Source organism: Bos javanicus, chromosome 13 (genome assembly GCF_032452875.1).
Source record: "Bos javanicus breed banteng chromosome 13, ARS-OSU_banteng_1.0, whole genome shotgun sequence".
Classification (NCBI taxonomy): domain Eukaryota; kingdom Metazoa; phylum Chordata; class Mammalia; order Artiodactyla; family Bovidae; genus Bos; species Bos javanicus.
This window is the reverse complement of record NC_083880.1, coordinates 61338947-61356680: the sequence shown is the minus strand read 5'-3', so window position 1 is coordinate 61356680 and position 17734 is coordinate 61338947. Positions and strand designations below refer to the sequence as shown.

The following is a 17734-nucleotide window of genomic DNA, read 5'->3' as shown; positions in this document are numbered from 1 at the left end:
ACTGACTAATGAAGAAGCCCACTCCTTGGGTCACTAATTTTTATAAAATTAGTTTCTGACTGGAAGTAAAACTCAAGGACCTACATCTCAAAGGAAGAATCACAACTCCAGGATTTAAGTCTGCAAAGGACTGACTTAAACAAGTAATGCTGGTGATTTCCCTGGTGGTACAGTGGGTAAGAGTCTTCCTGCCAATGCAGGGAACCTGGGTTTGATCCCTGGCCCAGGAAGATTTCACACGTTGTGGAGCAACCACAACTACTGAAACCCGTGCACACTAGGGCCCAAGAGCCCCAGCTACTGAGTTCATGTACTGCAGCTACTGAAGCCCGTATGCCTAGAGACTGTGCTCTGCAACAAGAGAAGCCACTGCAACGAGCAGCTCATGCACCACAACAAAGAGTAACCCCTGCTCGCCACAACTAGATAAAGCCACACACAATGATAAAGGCCCAGTGCAACCAAAAACTAATTTTTTAAAAAGAGATTAACCTACTTAAAAAAAATGATGCTGGTGACTGCAAATGCAAGTAGAAATTCTTAGTGCTAGATTTTTAATTTAGGATTATTACTGCTTTTGTTAGCGCTCTGGTAACAAAACTGTGTAGGATTTGAGTGGTCTGCCCCAACTTGACTTTCCCCATAAACCCATTATAGTTTGCACAAAACTTTGCAGACACAAGATTTTTTTAAACAAATGTTTAATAGCACAAGCCATAACAAGCCTGTACCTACAATTTGCCACATGTAATTCTGTGTTTTATGTACATTCTCAATTCAGTTTTCACAGTAATTTGATAAGATGCTTCCCAGAGAAAGTGATTTATTCAAGATCACACAGCTAACAGGGGGCAAAGTGAGGATTTAGATATATTTTAACTGAAAGACACGTGCTTCTCTCAATTACATTATCAACAGTGACCATAAATACTACACCAGAATCTTCGCTGAATAACTAACAAGAATATTAACTTAGACAGTCAACTTACAGGAGATGGAGGATGCTTTCGCAGTTCTGATGTAAAGTTCACTTCCTTATACTCCTCCTGGTTTTTAGGATGCTGTTTGACCCGCTCATCTGTGCGGAAGTGGAAGTCAACTGCTTTGGTTACCTGGCTCACTGATTTCTTCACAGGTTGTCCTGAGTAAAAAGTACAGTAAAACATACAGGTAACACAAATAATACAGAACATACATACAGTAAGTCCCTTTTTAGTCAGTCCTTTTGTTATTTCTATTACCATGGATCTAACTTTATTTACTCTCTGCATATAACCCAATTTGAAACAGTCCTCAAGGACACCAAAATATGTGCCTTATTCATTTAGTACTATTGAGTTTGAGGGCCTTCAGTCAGATGCAAATTGTAATAAGGTAGCAGAGGGGAGAAGAATCCCATCTCCCAGGTGTGTTCATAGCTCTGGAGACACACAGAAACTGGAATACTTTTGACAAGAAAAGCTATGAAATGACTTTCGAAACACACTTAACTAAGCATCTCTAAAAGGGAGACCCCATAAACTCCAAAGATGCTTTTCAACCCAGTAAGCAGAGCTTTACAGCTTTGACTTCACCAATATAATTATGCTAAAGCAAAAAAGAACTCCGATCCTTTCAGCTCCCCCAGTCATACTTTCCTCCCCAGCTACAAGTAGATTCACTCAACTTTCTTCTCCTCTGCTTAGGATAAAATAGGGAAAAAAAAAAAAATTGGTCTGTCCAACTGCTCTATCTTCTGTCTTAATCCTAGTTCCTTCTTTTTCTAATACAAAGAAAAAGAATTAGGAGGTAAAAAGAGGAAGAGATTAATTCTACTTGGGAAAACGAGGTAAGAACTCATGGAAAAGACCTCAAAAGATGGGTGTCAAAAAAAAAAAAAAGATGGGTGTGACTTCTACAGTTAGAGATGGAGAGGAACGACAACATGCTCTAAGAAAGGACCAATGTACATAAAACATTCTAGGGAATGATCATTGGGATATGAATGGCACCCATGTCCAGCCTCCTAAATAAACACATCTTTTTACACTGACTACTGACCAAGAAAGACATTTTTGCTTTTGAGACTTTAAAAACTACCAAGGGTATGAGAAGCACCACCTCATAAATCAGACTCAATCAGAACCAAACTGACCTGCTCCTGCAAGAGCAAACTTTTTGAATTCTTCATTCCTTTTCCGCATCTCTACCACTTCCTGCTGCATTTTCATTCTCTTTTCCAACTCTTGCTCCTCAGTACTTTTTAGAATCTTCTGCCTAAAGGGCAAATAAGTAAAGGAGATGAGAGAGGAGAGGAGAAAGAGATTTAATGGTAAAAAAAAAAAAAAATCTAAAGCCATTATATAGATTAGATTTTTAACATGGGATAAAATAACCATCAAAACCAAAAAGCATTATCCAAGAAATCAATACTAACCTAGATAACACTATGAAAAAAAAAGATGCAAAATTTATTCCAAAATATTGAAAAAATTTCAGAAAAAAAGTTAAAATAGACTACAGAGGATTTTACAAAATATCCACAAATTTGACTGTATAATGATTAATTTTCATGCCACAAGAAAAACCAAAAAACCAGTAGTAATATTTTCAATAAACACAGCAAAAGGTTAATATACATAAAATATATACTATGATAAAGAGAAAAGCCTTTGGAGTAGAGCCAACCAGAGTTCAAATCACAACCCTGTTGTTTCATTTCCTTCCTATGTAATCTTGAGAAAACTATTTGACCTCTATGAACCTCAGTGTTCCCCAGTTTAAATGGGTAATACAAACACTCATTTTCACAGAATACTTGTGACTATTAAAAACCAGACAGTTTCTGAAATAATTGACATAGTATAAGTTCAATTTAAAGTAGCCATTCTTAAGAAAAACCAATAATCAAGTAGTCATTCTTAGTAATGAAACATCACTAAGACCACTTACAGATAAATAAAAAGGAAACAACTCTGGAAAAGATGTTTACAGCAACAGTAACACAATCCTGTTAGCAAACAAATAAAAATTAAAATAATTTGATGCCATCAACATTACATCAGTGAAATTTGAAACAATTTTAAAGTAAAAAATTCAATACAGGTGAGACTACAAGGAAATAAAAATATTCAAAGTTGATGGCACTAAAAATTCACACATTTATTTCAGAAATAAAACTGACAATATCAATAGCCATAAAAAGGATCATACTCATAGACCAAGGAATTTCTCTTTCCTTATCTTGAGGAGACTATTCAAAGAAAAGAATCTCTCTATAAAGATGTTCACTGATTCCTTGTAACAGTGAAAAATTTGAAACAGTGTTTTTAACAGGAAATTTTCCAATTAATATAAAGAATGTAAACCATCAACCAAAAGGAAAGATAAATGTGAAGATTTTGTAGCAGTACAGAAAATAAGAGTTTCATAGTGAGTGAATAAAGCAAAATCCAAAGACTGCTTAAATACTGACTGTAAAAATAGGTATTTTACTTGAGTAAAGTCCAGAATGGAGCTTGAAAAAGTAAATACTGTTCAATTTAGGTAATTGGCCACGTGATATGAAGAGAGGACTCAGAGGAAAGACCCTGACGCTGGGAAAGACTGAAGGCAGGAGGAGGACACAACAGAGGATGAGAGGGTTGGATGGAATCACTGATTCAACAGACATGAGTTTGGGCAAGTTCCAGGAGACTGTGAAGGACAGGGAAGCCTGGCAAGCTGCAGTTCACAGGGTTGCAAAGAGTCAGACATGACTGAGTGACTAAACAAGAACTTTTACTAACTTTTTTCTATTTCTTTTACATTTGTTTTAATAGTTTATTTTTTTTCAATGTATAAAACTCAAGCACCCACTAGGACATAAACAATGTACCTTACCATGGTGACAGCCTTTAGAGTTTCCCAGGCTCCATGTGCTTCAAACAGACTGTAGTTGTACACATTTGTAATTTTACTCTGATTCTAAAGCTGAAATTCAGCAAAGTATCATACCTTACAGGTGGGATACAAGGCGCAGTATGTCTGCCCTTGGCTTTTTCAGGGGAAGATTCATTCTTTTCAGAAATATCTTGACAAGCATTGCCTTCTTCCTCTTCTTCTAAATTCTTTTTATTGTGAGAACTTGAGTTGAAAAGGACAAAAAATATCTCAATCCCCTATAGCATACAAATATCTCAATCTCCTCCCCAGATCTACTACTACACATGGCTTAAGTTTTTTCATTCTTTAGGACAACAGCCATACTTCAACAGCCAAGGTTCTTTCAACAGTATCATCAGTTTATATATAACAATAGCTACAACAAGCAAACTTTGCGAACACCAACAGAAGTCAGGTAAGAGTTGTCTGGTGATGGTTCAGGAAGGTGGGAAGAGATTCCAACTGCTCATCATCAAATGAACAAATGCAAGATAGTTTCCTTTCCAAAATTTATGTCGCTTTAAATGGCAACCCACTCCGGTATTCTTGCCTGGAAAATCCCATGGACGGAGAAGCCTGGTAGGCTACAGTCCATGGGGTCACAAAGAGTCAGACACCACTGAGAGATTTCACTTTCACTTCTTATTGACAGAACTCTAATTTTGTTTGGGGCAGCCAACATATGACGGTAAAAATATTGTACTTGCTTCAACAATCTCTACTGCAACTAGAGGGGATCTAATTTACAGTTCAGTCAACTACTGTATAAACATAAGCATTACTGGAAAATATTTTACTTTCCTATTATGGATGCTACCCCTCTTTCTTCGCCAGACCCTTCTCTTGAACATGGATATAATACCTAGAGATAGAGAAGCTATCTTGTGATAATGAGGCAACAAGCACAAGGAAGAAGCTAAGAAACACAGAGCAGCCATCTTGAGCAGCAAGTATGGGGGGAAAAAAAAAACCACTAAGACTCAGAAATGTCATCGAACCAAAGCTAGCAGCAAACTACTTTCAGAATTCTATGAAGCAAATAAATCACTGTTCTTTAAACTTCTCTAATTAAATTGGCTACCATATTACCTTCAACAAAACGCACTCCTAACTGACAAAAATAAGAACAAGCACCGTGTATTCTGCTTGCTATTACCATAGGAGCAAACAGGGGTAAAATCTATGCCAACTGACAGAAGCTGTGGCTACTTACACTTTCATTTTTTTGGAGGGTGGAAATTCATTGATGATTACAGGAGTACCACATCTCTTGGCTTTCATTTTTACATGCTGCTTTTCCTTCTGTTCCAAATTCTTCTTAGCAGAGAGTCTGAGAGATCTTCTATGGTAGAAGAATTGACAAAACTTATCTGTAATGAATACATCTACTAGATATGTTGCAGAAATGTGAAAATACGTCAAACTACAAAGGCTATTTGTACAAACTACAAAAATGGTATTATTTCCACTCTAAAAATCTAATGTCTTATTGATAGCTTTTGAAAATTCACCATAAAATGTTGGTACTTTAAGTGCACTGGTATTTGTAAATCAAACCTCAATAAAGTTGATTTAATTTTGTAAAAAGGCACTGGTACAACTCCTTCCTTTTGAAGGTATCAGTAAAAGTAAAAAAAAAGATGAGGTGACTTGACTGTTACACAGCTAACTAGTCAGCCTTGAAGTTAGAAGATCTCCTGGAAATTTACTGAAGTGTTTATTTTCTCCTCTTTTAGTCATGACCCCCAATTTTTCTTAAAATATGTAACACATAACAAAAAGTACACAAAAACCAAGTTAAGTTAATGATTATAAAGTGAAGACTCATGAAATCACCACCCAAACTAAGAAACAAAACACTGGCAGCAGGTGCTACCTTGAATTTTACAGTAATGACTACTTTGGCTTTATCTTTTTTACCATATAGACATGCATTCCATAAACACTGTATGTTGGTTTGAAAAGAAAATAAAAACTTTATACATTTTTGTCTTGCTTTCTGTCTCAATATTATGTTTGTGAGATTCAACCACATTTATTCACGGAGTTCTAATTCACGAATTTTCAATGCCCTGTAACATTCATTATAGGAACATACCACTATTTATCCAATCAACTGTTGATTCTCGCATATTGTCTCCTGATATACACATTGTTGTTGTAAGACTGCTAAGTCACAGGACTTTGGTTTATTAACTAAAGTTATTTTCCAAGGTGTTTTTACCAACTTATGCTTACACTGGCAAATTTATAAGAGTCTGTATTGCTCTACATTCTCCTAAACACTTGGTATTGTCAATGACTTAATTTCAGTCATACAGATTGGTATATATTAATCATAGAGCCTCACTGTAGTTTTAGTTTGCTTTTCCCAGGGAGATTGAGCACCTTTTCACATGTTTATTGGCCATTTGGTTATCATATTTCATTAAGTACTAGTTAAGTGTCCTGGTTTTCTACTGCATTGTGAATCTTTTTCTGATTAGTAGGAATTCTTTATATACTGTGCATATGAGCCCATTGTAGGTTTTAAGTGTTACAAATATCTCCCGCCAATCTAGGGGTTGGCTTCTCACTCCTTTTTTTGGGGGGTGTGGGGGCGTGGGGCTTCTCACTCTTTATGGTATCATTTGATTAGATAGTAAGTTCAAAAAGCACTTCTTCCTAAAAAGCATGTCGGTGCTTTTCTGTGTGGATTCTATTTAAGAAGTCTTTCCCTATTCCAAGGTCATGAAGATATTCTCCTGTATTTCCTTACTTGAGCTATGTTTTCACATTTAGATCTACAATTCACCTAGTACTGACTGTTTTATATGGAGTGAGATAGATGACAACTCTCATTTTGTTCTATTTGGCTACCCATTGTCCAGTCATTGTTTACTGAAGGGGAAAAATAAAAACATCCTCTCCTCATAGGCATGCAATACCACTTTTGTATATATTGTGTCCATATATGTCCTTATATGACAGAGTAAGCTTCTATATGATTCCATTGGTCTCATCATTGGGCAATACCCAAATTAATACAAAGCATTAATTATTGTAGCTTTATAATATGACTTGCTATCTACAAAATACTTTAAAAGTATTTTGACTACTCTTGGACCTTTGCATTTCTGTACAACTTTTAGCATCAACTTATCAATGTCCAAAATGAAAACCTTTGGGACTTTTGTAGAGATAGCATTGAATCTATAGGTTGGGTAAGGAGACTTGATATTTATAGTATTGAGTCTCTCAAAGCATTAACAAGGGGGCTTCTCTGGTGTCTCAGTGGTAAAGAATCTGCCTGTCAATGCAGCAGACAAGCATTCAATCCCTGACTTGGAAAGATTCCACATGCTGCAGGGCAATAGGCTCATGAGCCATAACTATTGAGCCTGTGTTCTAGAGCCAGGAACCACAACTATTGAGTCCACGTGCTGCAACTACCGAAGCCCACATGCCTAGAGCCCAGGGTCTGCAACAAGAGAAGCCTGCACCACAACTAGAGCAGCCTCTACTTGCTGCAATCAGAGAAAAGCCCGCACAGCAAAGAAGACTCAGCATAGCCAGAACAAATAAAACATGAATGTAGTATGTCCTGCCATTTATTTAGATGTTGTTTAATTTTTCTCAACACTCTCAAGATTTATTAGTATATATTCAAATTTTTATGAGTGCATAGAGCACCTAATTTAAAAATCTTTATCACAAAGAATTTAAAACATATTAAAAATGGAGAATAACATAAAGAACCAATAGGTACTCATCATTCAGCTTTATAAGTTATCAACTTATAGAAAAAAAAAAATTACCAACTTATAGCCAATCACATTGTTAACTTTCTTTTCATCTACCCATCTTAGATTTTGAAGCAAATCCCAAATTTCATATCTTTCATCTGCAAGTATTTTCATATTAATCTCTAAAGGGACTCATAAAAACAAAAACATGGAGTAATGTACAGTATATTTATCATGCAAATCTTCTTGCATATTATTACAAAATGTACACAATATACAAAAATACGACTATTTGAGTACACTGGAAAAGTGACCAAAAGCAGGCAGAAAACAGGAATATTTATCCATGAATAGTAACTACAAAGGTTAAGAGTTATGAGTTTTTTGCCTGCAGGCATGCCCCAAATGTGGCAGCTCCAACAGCAGAAAACTACTCTCACTGGCTTTAGATAACAGAAGATAGAATTCAGGCTAGTACAGGAGCTAGAAACCTCAGAGGAAAGTCCTAGAAGAAAAAGAGCTACAAGTCACTCAAAATCTGAGCCAAAACTCTCCACAAGTTTCCTGTTACTATATATGCTAACTATGTGTATTTGGACTTCCCTGGTAGCTCAGACAGTAAAGCGTCTGCCTACAATGTGGAAGACCCGGGTTCAATCCCTGGGTCGGGAAGATCCTCTGGAGAAGGAAATGTGTATTTAGGGGAGACCAAACATGCCCAGTGAAGAAAGCAGAAACTGGTGAGGTGTCCATCCTTAAAAGACAAGTGCAGTAGGTAAGACTGGTGAGTTTGCTGGATTTTTTTTGATTCAGTGCATTACCCAGTGTGCATATAGTAGGACAGCACACAACTCAAGTCTTACTAGCTTGAGGCCTCTGAAGCAAAGCAGCTGGAAATTTAGAGGCAATACTCCAGAAGTTAAGAGAACCACACAGAGGATGAAAACTTAAGCCTGAGTATAAACTCTACTTGGTTTTGGCTGACCACTAAGATCTTCAGGCATAGGGGAGACTCCAAGAAGGCAGATTTAAAAAGCAATTATCAGTTCAGTTCAGTCGCTCAGTCGTGTCCGACTCCTTGCGACCCCATGAACCGTAGCACCCCAGGTCTCCCTGTCTATCACCAACTCCCAGAGTCCACCCAAACCCATGTGCATTGAGTCGGTGATACCATCCAACCATCTCATCCTCTGTCGTCCCCTTCTTCTCCTGCCCTCAATCTTTCCCAGCATCAAGGTCTTTAGCAATTATATATGTAGACATATGAATGGCCAGAAACCACATGAAAATGTGATCAACATCATTAGTCATCAAGAAAATGCAAATTATAAATACAATGAAGTATCAGTAAAAAGACTGATACCAAGTGTTGGCCAAGATATGGAGCAACTGATACTCTCATACTATCCTGCTTATGGAAACGTAAAATGGTACAGTCACTTTGGAAAAATTCTAGCTGTTTCTTATAAACAGTTTGAATCCTGTCTCTGAAATAAATCTGCCCCAGACAAGCAACTTTAGCACCTCTGAGCTCTTATCTATATAAAATAAGTATATTACCTACAACTCATTAATGTTATGAAGATTAAATAAGGTAACATGAAAAGTCTAATGTACTATGGGACACATAACCCTTCTCTGAACATTATTAATATAACCGCCACTTTTGAACACCTCTTACCTCTGAGGCTGAACTGGATTATTTCTTGATGTGGTTTCTTTGACTTTCATAGAGGGACATTCATTTGATGGAATGGACTCTTCCACCAGATTTTCTTTTTCTGCTTGTTTGTTGTAAGTATTATCAACTGCAAGAGAACAAAAACTAGTCTATACTCAAATCCCAAGGAAATACATGTCTATATATACATATGACTTAATACAGAAAATTCTAGATTGAAATATGTGTGTGTGTATCCTCCTAAGCAGTGGAACCTTTTGTTCCAGTGAAATCTTGTGCAGAAGACCAATTTATAAAAGCTACTTTATAGTTGAAGCAGAAATGAAATATCCAGGGCCCTGCCTATTTACTAGTCTAAGGCACCTCAGAAAAAAGTGTCCTAAACCCCTCATGACACTTTTTCATTATTTATTTATCTGGCTGTACTGAGTCTCAGTTGCAGCATGTGGAATTGCTGACCTTTGTCATGGCATGTGGGATCTTTAGTTGTGGCATATGAACTTTTAGTTGCAACATGTGGAATCTGGTTCCCTGACCAGGGATCAAACCTGGGCATCCTGCACTGAGACCAGAGTCTTAGCCATCAGACCACCAAGTAAGTCCCTCTCATGACATTTCAAAAAGATAAAAATTCTGAAACCTTCTGTGAAAAAATGAAATCACCTAAGTAAGGAAAACAGGATAAGCTGAATTTTTCATCAGCAACAAAGGAAGATAAAAGATAATGGAACAATGCCTTCAGAGAAATCAAGAAAAAAATCTTTTAAACTGCAGTTCTATATTAAATCCAACTTTCAATAGTAAACGAAGGTGGAACAATGACATTTTTAGACATGTGAGAACTCCAAGTTCTCTTCCTGCACCTTATCTTAGGAAGTTCCTTGGGGACGTATCCCTGCCTAATGAAGTACAAATGAAAGAATACAAGAAAAAGGACATAAGACCCAGGAAACAAGATGCCAAGAAGAAACTAAGAAAAATAATGCCGCCCTCAAATAAAGCAGTATAGCTTCCAAGGATCATTGTTCAATATGTAGCAAGCTCAAATGTGACAAAATTTTAAGTAATTGATCAAGTTTAAAAATCTACCTGACCCTGATGTCAAGATCATCTTTATGTGGTCAAGGGATTGTGACAAATAACACCAAGAAGAACCAAGAAGAAATGTAGCTGCATCACAGTAACTGACCTGGCATTGAGTAATATTTACATAATCAAAATAATGTAAATATTTCTGTAGTAATCATATGACCAGACATTATAAATACAACCCCCTGCTGCTGCTAAGTCGCTTCAGTCGTGTCCGACTGTGCGACCCCATAGACGGCAGCCCACCAGGCTCCCCCGTCCCTGGGATTCTCCAGGCAAGAATACTGGAGTGGGTTGCCATTTCCTTCTCCAATGCATGAAAGTGAAAAGTGAAAGTGAAGTCGCTCAGTTGTGCCCGACTCTTCGAGACCCCATGGACTGCAGCCTTCCAGGCTCCTCCATCAATGGGATTTTCTAGGCAAGAGTACTGCCAATTAAATTTAAAACAATAAGAATTTTAAAATGTAGCATCTAAGAAAAGGGACTGTGTATGGGGTGGGAAGAAGAAGGAGATATTTTATCAAAGTATTCTGATGTTACTATGGACATCATAAAACAGAAGCAGAAAAAAAGTGCTGAGAATAATGAAAAAGAAACAATCAAGTAACGGCTTCATGGAAAAAATAGCATTTGATAGTACAGCTTATGAATTGAGCCTTGATTAAAGTTCACTTCAACCAGATGACAGGGAATAAAAGTCAGGCCAAGAAAACACATTTCACACAATATTTATTCCAGAGAACAATTATTTAGCTCATTTCCTAAAGAACTTTCTTTCTCGAGGGGAGAAAAAGACATAGGAAAAAAAAAATAGTATGCCATGTCAAAGCTTCAATAGTATCTTACCCAATTAAAAGACACAGATGATTAAATTTTAAAAAAGACCTAACTATATGCTGCCTGTAAAAAATGCATTTATAATAATCATGTAAGTGAAAGAGTGAGTTGCTCAGTTTGTCCAACTCTTTGCAACCCCATGGACTGTAGCCCGCCAGGCTTCTCTGTCCACGGAATTCTCCAGGCAAGAATACTAGAGAGGGTAACCATTCCCTTCTCCAGGGGATCTTCCTAACCCAGGGACTGAACCCAGGTCTCCTGCATTGCAGGAGGATTCTTTACCGTCTGAGCCACCAGAGAAAGAATACTGGAATATTCACCAAGAACACTGGAGTGGGTAGCCTATCCCTTCTCCAGGGGATCTTCCCAACCCAGGAATCACACCAGGGTCTCCTGCATTGCATGTGGATTCTTTACTAGCTGAGCTACCAGGGAAGCCTGCCCATAAGGTTATCCACTGACTTTTCAGTAAGCATATGTTAAAGACAGTAATCATAAGGGGAGGAGAGTACAAATTCAGGGCTGTTAAAATTCATTTGAAATTATGAGATCAGCAACATAAAATAATCATGGAGATATAGATACATATATATAAACCTCATGGTAATCACAAACCAAAAAAAATCTATAATAGATATACAGACACATAAAAAAGAGAAAGGAATACAAATATAGAACTACAGATAGTCATCAAACCATAAGGGAAGAGAACAAAGGAACAAAAGCAGATATATAAAAACAACACCCAAACAATTAAAATGGCAATAAGTAGATATATATCAGTAATTAGTCTAAATGCAAATGGATTAAATGCTCCAATCAAAAGACACCAAGTAGTTGAATGGATACAAAACAAGACCCATATATATGCTGCCTACAAGAGACTGACTTCAGATCTAAAGACACACACAAACAGAAGTGAGAGGATGGTAAAAGGCATTCTATGCAAATACAAATCAAAGAAAAGCAGGGGTAGCAATAATTATATCAGACAAAATGGACTTTAAAACAAAGACTGTTACAAAGACAAAGGATATTACTTATGATCAAGGAATCAATTCAAAAAGAAGACATAGCAATTATAAATATATATGTATCCAACATAGGACCACCTAAACATATAAAACAAATACTAACAATCATAAAGGGAGAAACTGACAGTTACACAACAACAGAGAACTTTAACACCTCACTTACCTCAGTGGACAGATTATCCACAGAAAACTCAGGAAGGAAACACTGGCCTTAAAGGACACAGTAGACCAGATACATAGAGAGAGAACACTTCATCCAAAAGCAGCAAAACACATCATTTTCAAGTGCACAGGGAACATTCTCCAGGACAGATCACATTCTACGCCACAATACAAACTTCTGTAAATTTCAGAAAACTGAAATCATATTAAGCATCTTTTCTGACCACAACACTATGACACTAGCAGCCAACCACAAGAAAAAAACTGCAAAAACACAAAAACACTTGGAGGTTAACCGATATGCTACTAAACAACCAATGGATCACTGAAGAAATCAAAGAAATCAAAAAAATACCTGGAGACAAATGAAAAAACACAACAGTCCAAAACCTATGGGATGCAGCAAAAGTGGTTCTAAGACGGAAGTTTACAGCAATACAAGCTTACCTTAGGAAACAAGAAAAATCTCAATCAACCTAAACTTACACCTAAATCAACCAAAGAAAGAACAAACAAAACCCAGTTAGCAGAATGAAAAAAAAAAAAATCATAAAGATCAGAACAGAAAGAAGTAAATAAATGGAAATAAATGAAATAGTGACTAAAAGAAAAATAGAAAAGATCAATGAAACTAAGGGCTGGTCCTCTGAAAAGATAAAATTGATAAACATTTTAGCTAGACTCATTAAGAAGAGAGAAAGGCCAAATCAATAAAGTCAGAAATGAAAAAGGAGAAGCTGCAAACAACACCACAAAAATACAAAAGATCACAGGAGATTATTACAAACATCTATATGCCAATAAAATGGACAACCTAGAAGAAATGGAAAAATTCCTAGAAATGTACAATCTCCTAAGACTGAATCAGGAAGTAATAGAAAAGATTAAGAAACCAATTACTAGTAATGAATTTGAATCATTAATTTAAAAAAACTCCCAACAAACAGAAGTCCAGAAACAGATGACTTCACAGGTAAATTCTACCAAACATTTAGAATAGTTAACACCTATCCTTTTCAAGCTATTTAAAAAAACTGCAGAGAAAGGAACTCTTCCAAACTCATTCCATGGGGCCAGCATCACCCTGATATCAAAACCAGACACAGATACTACAGAAAAAGGTCAATGTCACTGATGAACATAGATGCAAACATTCTCAACCAAAAAAGGATCATACACCATAATCAAGTGGGATACTGTATCATCTGTATTCATACCAGATACTTAAGGAGAAATAAACAATCCACAATCATAGTCTGAAATTTCAAAACCTGTCCCTAACTGATGGAACAAGTTGACAGAAAAATCAGCAAGACTATAATAGCCATGCATACGTGTATGTGCTAAGTCACTTCAGTCGTGTTCAACTCTTTGCGACGCTATGGACTGTAGGCTCCTCAGGCTCCTCTGTCCATTGGGAATCTCCAGGCAAGAATACTGGAGAGGTGTTAGATTGGTAACTCTGATAAGCTGGCTCTTTGAGAAGATTAATAACACTGCTAAATCTTTAGCCACACTGATTAGAAAATTAGAGAGAGATGACACAAATTGCTAATATAGGGAATGAGAGAGATGATATCACTACAGAATTTATAAGTATCAAAAGGATAATAAGGAAACATTATGAAAACTTTTTGCCTATAAATTAAACAACTTAGATGACATTGATAAATTACTTGAAGGACAAACTACCAAAGCTCATTCAAGAAGCAACAGATAATCTATATCTGCTAAAGAAATTGAATTTTTAGTTAAAAACCTCTCTGCAAAGAAAACTGCAGAGCCAGATGGCTTGAATGGTGAATTCTATAATATTAATTTTACAAAAATTCTTCCAGAGATATGAAAAGGGAATATTTATATAGTAAGGTGAACATTTACTCTATCAAAACCAAACAAATGCATCACAAGAAAGGAAAACTACAGATTATTCCCCATGAACACAGATGAAGAAAATTTTAAACAAAATAATGTAACAAACTAAACCTAAAATATAAATATAAAGAAAAATACCATCCTGACCAATTGGGATTCATTCCAGAAAACAAAGATTGGCTTAAAATTGGAAAAGCAGAGTAACTAAGCAATTTAAACACTAAAAAGAAAGGGAAGAAAATCATATAAACATCCTAATATATGCAGACAAAGCATCTAAGAAAATTTAGCATATATTACTATAAACATTATCAGCAAAATAGGAATAGAAGAGAAATTCCTCAACCTGATAAAGGACATCTATAAAAAAACTACATCAGGATTGAAATCAAAATAAGAACTGAGGCCTCCAAAAAAAAAAGGACTACAATTAACATTATACTTAATGGTAAAAGCCTGCATGCTTTCCCCTAAAGTTAGGAATAAAACAAGCATGTCTACTTCTCTCCTATTTAACGTCACATTAAAGGCTCTAGGCACTGCAATATGCAAGAAAAACAAAAGGCTTATTTGCAGATGACATAATCACTAAGGTAGAAATCTGATGAAATCTACAAAAAAGGTACTAAAACTAATAAGTGAGTTTAGAAGGTTGTAGGATAAAAGATCAATATAGAAAAATTTATCACAATTATTTGTACTAGCAACACAATAAAAGCTGAAATTAAAATAGAGGTCTAGGGACTTCCCTGATAGTCCAGTAGTGAAGACCGTGCTCCCATTGCAAGGGGGAGTAGGTGTGATCCCTGGTTGGAGAACTATGATCCCACATGCTGAGAGGCCAAAAAAACCCCCCAAAAAACCAGAGCTCTAAAAAGTGCTTTGTGAACACAAATAAGGGGAATCAGTTAGAGAAAAAAAGATATTTAAGTTGGAAACTGAATGATGTATAAGAATTTTTCAGTTAGATTAAGGGTAGAATAGCACTGATGAGACAGGTGAGAATGTGTACTAAGAAAGAACAAAAACCCTGTGACCGAGGGGTATGCACGAGTGGAATTACTGTACGTGGTTTTTGACACATGATGGGCCAAGCAGAGGCGTCCAGCTCTGGGGCTCACTGTTGACAAATAATTTTAAACTGACAAGTGGTCCAGACAAACAAGGTACCATCACATCCTCTTTCAGTTCAAGAAGAGCACAAAGACCATCAAAGCAACAGAAAAATCTTCGACACTTCTAAGCACCTCAAGTGAAATATGTATACATGGTGATAACCTCTTATGCAAGAAAGATGGATACGTGTCCAAACCCCAAATTCAGTAAGATATCACCTGTGTTTGAAAGACAGCCTAGCAACTGAGACTCTGCAAACTAAACAAGTTCACTGAAAATACAGCGACTGTCTATGGCCCTTTAGTTAGTGCTGCAATTGGGGCGAGTTTCAGATTAACCCATAAGATTAATTCTCAAATGTTCTAAATTGATTATGGTGATTGTGCAACTATTCCATGAGCATATGAAAGAAGACTGAAATATAAACTTTAAGCAAGTGAATTGTATGACATGTGAATTATATCTAAATATAGCTACTATTTCAAAACAATCATTTTTGAGGATTTATGACCTCTTAAAAGAATACTTTTTGTTCTAATCAAACAGACAGTATTTTTTTATATTTAGTAACTATTAGTTAAATGTCAATCATCTTTTAAAATCAGATACAAGACTCAAAGAATTCTTGCATAATTATCAAGCAGTACATTCTTCTTTCCTGCTGTTTTGTTTCCCAGCCAGACTCGGGTTAGGTTACATTAAATCTAGTCAAAAAAGAAAATAGTTATATATCTGGCAATAAAATTCTATGTTAGCTTAATTTCTCAAAGGTTGAAAAATGAAAAGAACATAGCACATCATTAGTTTTCAACTTACCATGAAATGAATAAATGAATTAGGCCATTTCACCAATTAAAAACAAAGGAATACATCATTTAGGTAATTTCCCCAGGTCCCTTGGGTTCCTAATATACTGCTCCACCATTCTGCCAAGGAGCTTTTTTCTAAGATGTTCTTTCTTACCTGGCCTCAAAGGTGTGACATCTCGATGAAGATTAGCCTTCCTCAGAGGTGTTTTGCCCTGATAAAGCCCTCCTGTACCATCCTTCCCAGTAAACTTATTCTCCAGATTAGCCTTCTCATCTGTGAAAAGGTAAAATCATGATCATCTAAACAACCAGCAAGGAAGCAAACAAAAGAGTGTCATACACTTAAAATGAGGCCTAAAGCCTCCTACTGGTACACTTCGAACTCATTTGGCAAGTACCAGCAAAGTTTCAGTGATTAAAAAAAATAAGTACAGGTTATATAACAGAGACAGTAACTGCAAAAACTTATCACTAAAACACTGGTAACACTGAACAAAGTATTACAGAAAAGGAGAAGTGCAGACTCTGCATTGTGAATAGCTCTTTATCTTTGCTTGATACACATTTAGGAACACATAATCATAAACTGGCCTTATCTACTACCTAAATACATCATGTTCCTTTTAAAGAAAACTGTAATCAGTGAGATTGGTAAGGCTTACAAGTGACATCTTGTAGTCTAATTGAGTTGAGGTTCTTCCTCAATTAAGACAGTGTGGAGTGCAAGAGGATGGAATAGAGCTAGGTTCTCTCAGGGAATTATATCTTAGGTTTTGCCATGACCAAAGCCAGTACAAACAGTGAAAAGTGTGTTCTATCAACAGCCTACTGATACAAGTTTTAGGAATGTGCTGAGTCCCACTGTGAATGTATACTCTGACTGCAACTGTGTAACAAGACGTAATTATCTGGAAGAAAATTATAAAGGAATACATTAGAACTTGTGTGGACCACAACAAACTCTGGAAAATTCTGAAAGAAATAGGAATACCAGACCACCAGACCTGTTTTTTGAGAAATCTATATGCAGGTCAGAAAACTAACAGTTAGAACCGGACATGGAACAGACTGGTTCCAAATACGGAAAGGAGTACATCAAGGCCATATATTGTCACCCTGTTTATTTAACTTATATGCAGAGTACATCATGAGAAACGTTGGGCTGGATGAAGCATAAGCTGGAATCAAGATTGCCAGGAGAAATATCAATAACCCCAGATACGCAGATGCCACCACCCTTATGGCAGAAAGCGAAGAACTCAAGAGCCTCTTGATGAAAGTGAAAGAGGAGAGTGAAAAAGTTGGCTTCAAGCTCAACATTCAAAAAACTAAGATCATGGCATCTGGTCCTATCACTTTATGGCAAATAGGTGGGGAAACTGTGGAAACAGTGACAGACTTTATTTTCCTGGGGTTCAAAATCACTGCAGATGGTGACTGCAGCCATGAAATTAAAAGACGCTCACTCCTTGGAAGAAAAGTTATGACCAACCTAGACAGCAT

At 36.4% G+C, this 17734-nt stretch overlaps 1 protein-coding gene across 5 annotated transcripts in view; it reads right to left on the bottom strand.

The window, feature by feature from the left end:
- The window catches only part of TPX2 (TPX2 microtubule nucleation factor), a 56929-nt gene that overhangs the window by 20402 nt on the left and 18793 nt on the right, over window positions 1–17734 (bottom strand). For 4 of the 5 annotated variants that reach the window (XM_061437191.1, XM_061437193.1, XM_061437192.1 and 1 more), the window contains 6 exons: window positions 16386–16505; window positions 9310–9436; window positions 5117–5245; window positions 3976–4104; window positions 2135–2256; window positions 990–1141 (listed from right to left, as the gene is read on the bottom strand). In XM_061437191.1, coding sequence (XP_061293175.1) covers window positions 990–1141; window positions 2135–2256; window positions 3976–4104; window positions 5117–5245; window positions 9310–9436; window positions 16386–16505 — 779 coding nt within the window. The remainder of the gene's footprint in view (window positions 1–989; window positions 1142–2134; window positions 2257–3975; window positions 4105–5116; window positions 5246–9309; window positions 9437–16385; window positions 16506–17734) is intronic. The other variant, XM_061437194.1, reaches the window with a different exon arrangement.